This window comes from Xiphophorus maculatus, chromosome 6, assembly GCF_002775205.1.
Source record: "Xiphophorus maculatus strain JP 163 A chromosome 6, X_maculatus-5.0-male, whole genome shotgun sequence".
NCBI classification, from domain to species: Eukaryota; Metazoa; Chordata; class Actinopteri; order Cyprinodontiformes; family Poeciliidae; genus Xiphophorus; species Xiphophorus maculatus.
Window position 1 is genome coordinate 10813949 of NC_036448.1, and position 10359 is coordinate 10824307.

The 10359-nt window shown below is 36.9% G+C and overlaps 1 protein-coding gene across 1 annotated transcript in view; it reads right to left on the reverse strand.

Annotated features, from left to right (window-relative positions):
• Positions 1 to 8967, reverse strand: part of LOC102237510 (calsyntenin-2-like) — a 151692-nt gene extending 142725 nt beyond the window's left edge. The window contains exon 1 of the mRNA XM_014476010.2: positions 8787 to 8967. Within this exon, the coding sequence (XP_014331496.1) occupies positions 8787 to 8859 (73 nt within the window). The 5' untranslated portion in view covers positions 8860 to 8967. The remainder of the gene's footprint in view (positions 1 to 8786) is intronic.
• Between the last annotated feature and the right edge of the window lie 1392 nt (positions 8968 to 10359).

Consider the following 10359-nt stretch of genomic DNA (forward strand, 5'->3'; position numbering starts at 1 on the left):
ATCTTGTGATCTGGTAACTTGTCAACATCTTCTAATCCTTTCACAATCTAAGATAATAATCATGCAGGCCAAGCCTAATCTCAAATATAATTTAATTCAAATGTAAATTCTCTGCCTGTCCCAAAAATGTCACCTCCTCTATTTAACGCAGCAATGAGGTAGAAGCCCATTTAAATTATTTAGTTACAATGTCCCTTTGACACAGTTCTCAAAAGGAAAAAAATGCATCACATAGTAAAGGGAAAACAGTATTTATAAACACATTCCAATCAGTTTGCTCAATTATGCCAAACAATTTCTATTTACTCAACATATTACCACTGGTAAGGCTTCAAGTAGACTATACAGGCAAACATGTGCAACTCAAAACGATGTATTGTAATTTCAACATAAAACGCAACTCAATTTATTCTTACTAGCTCATAAGTTTGTTGAAGAATGAAAATTTTCCATCATAATTGTGTGAAAATTCATCACAGTTTCAATTTTAATGTTATTATTATTAGTGGCAGTACTTATTGTAATGCAGAATGGACAGAAAAGAAATCTGTGTAGTTTCTTTCAGCGTTTGAAAGAAACTACATTTACAACAAATGACACAACCTCAGTACATGACCACATTTTTAAGTACAACATAAATAATTTAAAAATGCGACAGCAGAAGAGCGCAAGAAGACCGAGAGGAAGAGGAAATAGACAAGGAGAAGGAGAAAATGAAAGAGACGACTATAACCGAGGTGACAGACTGTATGGAGATGACACTCGGGTCCACAGAGTTTATAAGGAAGGAAGGAAATGGATTTTGAATTTGAGTGATCTGTGCAACGAAGCTTGGATATTTTATGTGACATTTGCACACATTCATATATCTCTTCTATTATTGTTGCTAAGAGGCAAATAATATAAGACATCCACTGACAAAGAGGAGAGTGTGGAGATGAGAGTTTAACAGACAGAGGACAAAAGAGGATATAAACAGAGAAAAAGAGATAACTTTTCTGACTGATGACTCAGAAATTAAAACATTTCTTCTAGGAAACATGTTTTTATTTTCCCTGCACACCGTAATCCGTTTTTTCCTGAGCAGCGACTGTAGCTGCAGGAACACCAGGTGTATCGGTTCGTGTATACAGACTCCTGCAAACAGCGATCCCTTAAGCACGCACTTGCACAAATGTCTCTGTGTTTACTCTCAAAGTATTTGCTGAAAATATTTATTTTTCAGTCGCACCCCAACTCAACTGTAGGCAAAGAATTGAAAAAAAAAGAAAGAAAGAAAAAAAACATAAAAGCATTTCTTCAGGCACAGCTTAGTCTGACACCTGTGATGTTGCACCAGTGTTTCACTTTAAACCTGCCCCTCCGACATTCCCGAAAATGATGAAAAAATGCAAGGCTTTTTGTGGCTTCAACAAGCTGGAGCGAGAGGCAGTGAAAAATTGTACATAAAGCCATATCAAAGCATATTGTAATTCGTTGGACGGACCACAGAAGAGACCCACACAAGACAACTTGAAAGGAAGATGAAGGCGATGACTCAATCGAGTCCTGGATAACATGAAAAGAAATGCATATATGTTTGCATGTGTGTGTGCGTGTCTGTGCATATGAGTGGGTGGTTTTTCTTGGTGTTTCTTTCCATTATTGCTTTTGGTAGGAACCAAACACACTATTCAGTGCTAACATTTTATTAAATGCACAAATCCACGGCTGAATAAGACGTTTGTTGAAGTTATAATTAAAACAGTGCTCTAAGAAACCCATCTTCATAACTTCAGGCCCGACCAGGAGTCACAATAGACCACAGCCTGTTGTTTAATAGAGAGTTTCTTTAGAAAAACAAAACTATGGCATTACCTTGACCACTGCTCATGGGACACAGCAAAGGTACAAACTCTCACTTCAGTCTGTAACTGTGCAACAGGAGACATTTAAATTTGTACTTTTTGTGTGATTATCTGAAAGAAATAAAATCAACACATTATTCTAACTGAACTGTATTATTGTTCAACCTCTTATATGTCCTTGAATCTGTTTTTGCTGCACTATATGCTGTGGAAATTTTCCTCTCTTCTATAAAATAGGTGTGAGTAAAGAAGTTACATCTGTTCAGTGTAATGATTCAATAAATAAAAGGTTATTCCAGAGGAAACTTGAGTTAATCCGTTCGTGGCACTAGTATTTTTAATGTTTTAACAGTTTTTGTTGGCAATTGTGACTCTTTGGATGCAAAAGGCATAAAAATTGACCCTTGTTTACTCAAAAATTGCAAGAATGTTTTTCTTAAAGCAGGACAATATATCAAATTTCAGCCATTCATACAATATCAGTGTACACAAATTTGCAATCACAAAGGACTGTGTGGATGTAGTAGTTGATTGGATGTTATATTTCAAGTGTGAAAGTGCATCAATAATACATTTTCTTGGCTGTATGGACTAGCTGCCCTTAATACCCACATCCTCATGTAGTGACTGAGATAGTAAAGGAAAGAAACGTGTCTAAAGAAAAGTTGATCTAAATGATATCTCTATGTCTTTCCTCATATTGTGCAGCCCATTTTTTGGTAACCTTTCATGCACAAAAATAATCATGTGACATAGTGATAGAGTGGGCGCCCTATATACGGAGGCTGTTAGTCCTCGACACAGCTGTTGAAGGTTCAATTCCTGACCTCAGGATGAATGCACTCTTCTCTCACTGCCCATTTCCTGTCTGGAAAACTGTGAATAAATGTCACTGCTATCTCAAAATACTAAAAAATATTATGTATAGGTTTTACTCTTCATCAGTGTTTTCGCAAATGATACACTGCCCTTGCATTTAAATTCAAAGTTTAATCTGTGTTTTCAAAGATCCCTAGTAGGAATTTTAGTTTTAATCATTTTTTGCCTAGTGGCAATACTTTAACTACATATAGATTAAAAACTCCTACAACTTCTGAGGTAAAGAAACAGACTGGCCCAACCTGTCCCTAACGCTCCCTTTTGCTCTGGGACGCATGGTCGATCCGATTCAGTGACCAGATAACCAGACCAGAACACTGCCTGAAGAGACCAGACAAGTTCCCCTTCCTCTGAGACATATGGGACCACTGGTCCAAATACCTGTCACCTCAAACTCCAAGAAGGGCATGACTATTCATGAACAGCTGGTGGCTCATGGCTCTCCTCAGCAGCTTTCTCAGTGAGAAGTCTGCAACAGGTCATCATGCCAGAGGTAAAGCCCAGGCCAGATTCAAAATGGGGAATATATACATTTGGTAAATTGACAGCTGTCCGGTGGGTGCATAGCAGATCACCAGAAATCTAGGATCACCAGAAATTGTGACTCAATATGGCCTGTTGAGAAGCTAGACTGCAACACACATAATCACATTTTCTGATAAACAGTAACTATAACTTTGAGAAAAAGTATTTATACTTTATACATTCTGCTGATTTTCAGGTTAGATATTTAAGGCACACTACAATCCAATTTCACCTGAATGTTGTTTATAGAGAATGCTCTGTTAAGTAAGCTAAACTTTGGGATTTTATATTGCAAGAGTGTAAGAAATATCTGCGCTGGATTTTGAGTCTAGTTTTCTACAGTGAACTTTTCACTAAATTTTTCACAATGGAGGAAAAAAAAAAGTTGTTAGTCAAAATACTAACATGACAGAAACTGTAACTTTGAAATCAAGAGGACAAAGTTTGAAAAACTAATCTTGTAAGCAATTCTTAATTATGCTTTCCATGATTTTGATTACACTTTTGTTTCCTCTGTGGACTGAACCAAACTTGACACTTTCATCACAAGCGACTCTTTAGTCTTCTGCCTATTTCAGGACATCAGCTGGATTTTATTATTTAGAAAGTAAATGTTATTTACAACTTCTCAGATTGAAATTTAGAAAGTTCAATCTTATTTCCTTTCTTCAATAAAATAGTTTAAAAATTATCACGAGGTTCGTTAATGAATGTTCATTACATCAACACTTTGAATGTTAAGCTACTTTTATTTAATGGGTATAGATATAAAAATACTGATAAATGTGCATAACAATGTTTTACACTTTAATCAAGCTTCTTGACATAAATTTGATAGTTAAACTTGTTATTTGACATAAACAAAAACTAATACAATTACATAAATAGAAACACTAATCTGATGGGAAAGAGATTTTCTTTGGATGTCTTGACATGCGCCAACAAATAAAATACATTATTATCATTGTTATCAAAGGAGATAAGACTGTATTTTAAGATATCTTTGTGCAGATATATTAAAATACAGGATTCTTCTCCATTTTACATCTTCCGAGCGACATTACAGTCTATCAATGTGTGTAAATATTTAAGTATGCAGTGGATAGTGTCTTCACTTAAGTAATTTAGAAGTACATGAGTGTCTGCATTTGTTTTGTTTTTGTTTTTTTGCCTGAGTGAGATAACAAGAAGAGCCCATGAAGCTGTCCCTCTGAAGTCAGCACTGCATGCAGTGTTTACCGACCACATATTGAGCAGTGTTGACCAGAAAGGCCCACTGGGGCTCTTAGACCAGCTGCTGTAGTCCTGGCACACACACATTGCCCTAAAAACAAACAGCTCTCCCCCGGATGGAGAAACAAACACACAGCAAACACTGATATCACCTCACATAGCCCTTCAGTTCAATCGTCTCCTCCACCTTACGCCTCATCACACATATTATAATTATCAGTACAGAGTAATTAACATCAAAATTAGGACCCATATTTGCATATCCACCATCATTTGCATATATGCCCAGGAGCCCACCTAACATTCCTCCTCATGCTGCAAAGAACCAGGAAGAAGCACAATTATTTTATCTAACAACTCAAGCAGCCATGAAAAGCATTCCATACCAAGCTGTAAAAAGTATTTGCCCCCTCAAAAATATTTTCTTTTGTTGCTCATTTTTCACACTTGGATATTTTTAAGATCAGGTCGTCTTCATCCGATATTTAACTTGTTGTTTGTGATATAAAACATTTAAAAAATACCAAAAATCTTTAAAGATGTTAACACTTCTTCACACCTCAATATAATAAAGTTGAAAAGATGAGAACCGTAAAAATAAAGTAGGCTGGTAGGAACATGTAAAGACAGACAAAATCGAAAGCCTGGGAATTTGGAAAAACTATAGGAGGGCTATAAGGAGAGGTCTCCTAAAGACATAACCACGTAAGAATAATAATGCAACCCTTTCAAAACAAGAAAAGGCAAAGTAAGATAGAGGCTATACAGCTGCCCCATTTATACATCTCACTTAAGCCCATAAACCTTTAGAGTAAAATCCATGACTGAAGAAAGGAGACCAGCAGCAGTTCTCAAAATCAGGAGCAGGGCTGTTCAAGCATGGGGAAAAGAAGTGAGGAGCAGAGTGACAAAACATCGCTCTCTCTGTGGCATTTGCCCTCTGAATGGCATCAGCTCAGCGGAGCAGAACAGCCAAGAGTGATGCAGAGTCAAAGGAATAAAGAGGAGGAGGCAGGCAGAAAAACACAACAGAGGGAAGAAAGAGAACAGAGAGGACATGAGTGACAGTAAAGAGGTGAGGAGCAACAGGACGAGCAGAGCACTTCCCATCAGACACTGTTTCACCAGTCACTGCACAGAAGATAGGAACCTGCGTTATGCCTCTGAGTTCCACATTGTTTTCACAATTTATGTTCTGGCATGGGTAACAACTGGATGGCTCTGTTGGAAAGGTGCCTATAAATCTGATCTTGTTTCTTTCCGGGGTTTTTTTTTTGTTTGTTTTTTGTCTACCTTTTTACTTTAGATCCCCTCACAACCTCTCAGGCTGTGTTGTCTGACACTCATCCACCCTGCTCTACTTTACAGTGTCTTATGTAAAGGTATTCAGCTGAAAGTCATCCGTCTCATGCATACTGTAAACTGTATTCTGCTGAGCTTGTAAAGCTTCAAAATAGAAAATCTGCACATACACAAAACATCCCTCAATGTCTCTTATGCAAAAGCCAAACATCCAGGAAGCATTCTGAGAAATTGATCTACTTTTAAAAAGAGGAAATGGCTTCACTCGACAACGAGAACTCTAATCAAATGCTGGAAAATGAGTGACATAATACTTTCCTGGACCACAGCTGGTCAGATCGGATCAAGCCAAAAATTTTTTTAAAAAAAAGGAAAACAGGGACTAAATTCAGAAGAGTGAGTGTTTTGAGCTCACATTCAATAATAAATACATTTGCTAGCGTCTGCAAAAAAGTAAGTACCCTAAACCAAGATTTATATTTTGGAATTTTGTGTAGTCACAATCACCCTGCTACTGTGTTCAGAAGACAAAAACTAATTATTTAGATTAAATTAGTTGCAGTTTGTTTTTTTACATCTGATTATACTTTGCTAAGGCTTTTCAGGTTAGATCACTTGATTAGATTTTAAAAAACAACATTAAGATAAAACTTAGTGGAAGATAGCATATTTTTAATTACAATAGCAACTGAATCCTACGTCAGTTTACATGCATGTTATCTGAATTGTAAATCTGTAAATGATATGGCTATTCATAAATTAAACAAAATAAGAACTGGTCATAAAATTAGTCAGTGATATTTATTTACACTATTAAAACCAATCAGGTTTTTAACAACCCTGTAATGCAGTAAGAGGTTTTTTATGTTACAATTCCTTCATTTATCCAAATAGGATACATGAAGGTAAGGATGGATTATTCTTAGTGTGTGCATAATAAGGTATGTTTTCTTTTCCCATCATTACCAAGACCTGAAAAATACCTAAATGAAATTGCTCAATCTTTGAGATTTGTGCAGGCTGCGTACAAATCTCGCATGGCGTTATGGCATCCTGTCTTCTTGCCAAATGCATTAGTGACATTTGAGGAGACATTAATTATGAAGACATGCAACTGTTTCAGCCAACACTAGACAGACTCTTGTTTTGGCTTGTAGACTTTCATTAATAGAGCTGAGCTGAATATATCCACCTTTGAAACCTAAATGAGATGATGAAATCTCCAAAGAAACTTGACACTTCTCTAAACTTAATGCAGAGCTACTTAGTCTTCTCACAGGCTATAGACCATATGGAGGACTTTTATAAACAGCAAAAATAATGATAATGTTTGCTTTCGCGCAGACAGCCCATCCTGGCGCTCCTCCCTCTAGAGACCCAATTAATACCAGTGTAAACCGCCGCTTCCCTTCGCTGGCAACACCAGTCACCACAACGTGTGTCACACGTCTCTGTATGCGTAGGGGTGTGTGTGTGTGTGTGTGTGCGTGTGTGTGTGTGTGTGTGTGTGCGTGTGGGGGTGTGGGTGTGTGACAGAGAGAGACAGAGGAAGTAGAAGATGTGAGAATATCATAGGGTGAGGATGTGATTAAATACAGCATGGCTGCCCTCTCTGAGAACTTATTAACACTAAAATTTTTCTTTGCAACAATCTACTAAACATCAAAATTAGACAAACTATAGGTTCATACTTATGATGGATAACATCTCAAAAGGCATTAAGCAATAAACAGCATAAATTCTGTTGTTTTCCAACAAGCTAATTGTTGTGAAATTTTTGGAATGTGAATTTTGATGCATTTTGAGCAAAAAGAGTTTAAAAGATGAGTAAATTTATCAATTTCTTTATAAATAATCTACTTTTAATTTTTTTTCAAACCCAGTCCATAGAGCTTGCTCCCCAGCTGCCTGTTTAAGATATTATTCGCTCCAACAAATCTGATAGAAATGAATGACTGGCCTCCTTAGCAGGTCATCAGTTTCACCGGAAGCTTATTAATCACCAATCAATTTGAATTAGCTGTATGAAAGCAGGGCACTTGGTCCTTCAATCAGCAAGATTGACAAAAAAAATGTACACTGGGTCTTAAGCATTTTAAAACCCAATGTACAATTTCTTATTTTTAAAGCTTTGATTTTTTTTTCATTATTGTTTTTGCCAAAACAAAAGTTTACATTTTTAGTTAAATAAAACAAGGCTTTTCAAGCAATGTACCCAATACTTCCTCCACTTCACTCAGATTAAAAATGACAAGAATTCACTTTCTCACTCTACCTAATTTAAATTTCTAACCCCAATCAGACAATCAAGACTGAGAAAATAACTAATGCCTCAGGGATTCCTGGCAAAACTAATGAAAGTTTACCAGAATCTTCGATTTCTCACTGAAACGGGAAACATTAACTTTTTACTGTCAGTGCTCTTGTTCATGTGTCTGTGTGCAGAGCTTAAAATGTAAACAATTTCAAACATTCAAATTTAAAACCAAGAATTCATGTTTTGCCAAAGAACTGAAACTGAAATGAATAATTAAATGGCATTTAGCTTATATACTAACTATAAATATTGTCATTTAAAACTAATTGTGAACCTTACAAATTACATGACATGGACTACCACTATTTGACATTCAGCACATTTATGTACAGTACATGATGATGATGCACAAAATAACCACAGTATTCTTCCCAAAGCAATTATCTAGGCATGTACCACTGAAAACTACTATAACCTGCCTTCACTTGAATTGAGCACCTGCTCCACATTACCTGCGGGGCAGAAGCTGGCTTCTTAACGAACCTCAAGTCAATAAAGGGAAGTACAACTACTGAATATTCAGCAGAACTCAACCAGAGTCCCACTCTAATCTCATCTGAAAACCATAACAACGACTGCCACTTCAATTTCCAACTTGTGTAACTCAAGCCTCCAAATTGCGACTTCTGTTCCAAACCAATGAAGCTTTGTTTTTCCGTCTACTTTATTTTTCGTGCCCCTACCTTTCCCACCGAGAGCGCAGGAGGGGCCGGAGAGAAGCCAGAGCAGCACAAACGGGACGCCGAGGATGTGCATGTTTTGTCGAGCTGAGTGTGAAACGTCTTCGCGTGCCCTCCTCTCCTCAAATCCTGGCTCACCTCGCGAGCGCGGGGATCTACTCAGCTGGACGGTCGCGCGAAGGAATCTTGAAAGGTCGAGAGACTATCAAAGGTAGCGCGAGGAAAGAGAGAGAGCGGCGCCGACGTCTAAGCAGCGTCAATTAACTTCAGTTTGCGGATATGACGTTTCAAAATAAAGCTTTGTTGGATGATTGTGTTGCTTTCAATCAAGCAAACACTTTCTAAAAGTCTGTATAAACAAAAAGAAAGTTAAAATATTAGGAATTTCGCTAAATTTATTTGGATTTTTTTTTTTAGCTTTTAAACCATACGCGACTGAAGTTCACACGTTGTGCAATTTTATTTTGAAGAATAAAATTGCTGCGAAATCGTGACTTTTTTGGCATGCTTGACTTAACAGTTTATAGAAAATTAAAATAGTAAAACGCGATGGGAATTTAAAAAAAACAAGTGATTTATGTAGATAATGAGAGGAGTTCTAACCTTTCTGAAATGTACAGTTGCAACAATAATGCTTAAAGCGGCTCTCACGTGTACATACCTCTGATAAAAGATACGGCTTTTGAGACAAGAGAGCACTATGAGTCATTTTCTTTCGTTTAAGTTTTTGTAATCTTTATTGTGATAAATATTCTGCACAATTCAACGATTCACATTCACCTATGCCACCGCATTTCATGTTCATGTCGGTTTGGAGTTTTCCTGATTGCTCCATGTCTGTTTGGTATCGTTTTGCAAGCTGTTTCAACTATTTTATTAAAATCCTGCCGCTGTCTTTTCCCGTCTGTGACTTTTTGATGTTTTTCTCTGTTATTTGCCGGATCGGAATCAGCATGATGTGATTTTTTTTTTTTTTTTGCTGTTTTCACCTAACAAGAGACTCTGATCATTGCAGCTTTACTCTGTCACTCTGAGTGACTACAATACTAAAAACAGATGGAACTCAAGACGCTAATGGACAGGGGACCTGTCCAGGGTGAACCCTGCCTCTTAGTAAGCTTCGCTGACTTATATTTGTCTCTATTTATTGATATAATAGAATATAAGTAATGATCAAATAGAAACCCACAGATGAACACATGTAAACAAATAAGTAAGTACTAGTACTGCTAGTGCGATTACTACTACAACTAATGCTACCACCGCCATCATCATCGCCATCAAAATTTCTTCGTTAAAGTTCCAACCAGGTCCCTGAGGTTTAATCTCAGCCAAGTACTAATAACAAAAAAAATATATGCAAACAATTCCTGCACCATAAAGTATTTTGTATTTCTTTGGCACTGACTCTGCATTGGATGTTTGTCCAGTTGCTCTTGGAAACCTTTCCTATGCTTCCCAAATCTCCACTTACAATTGGCATAGCTCAAGTTTTTGTATCCCACACACACTTGACTTCTGTCTCAACATCTTCGTTCTTTGTCATCTTCATCATATTTTGTTGTTCTTGTCATGG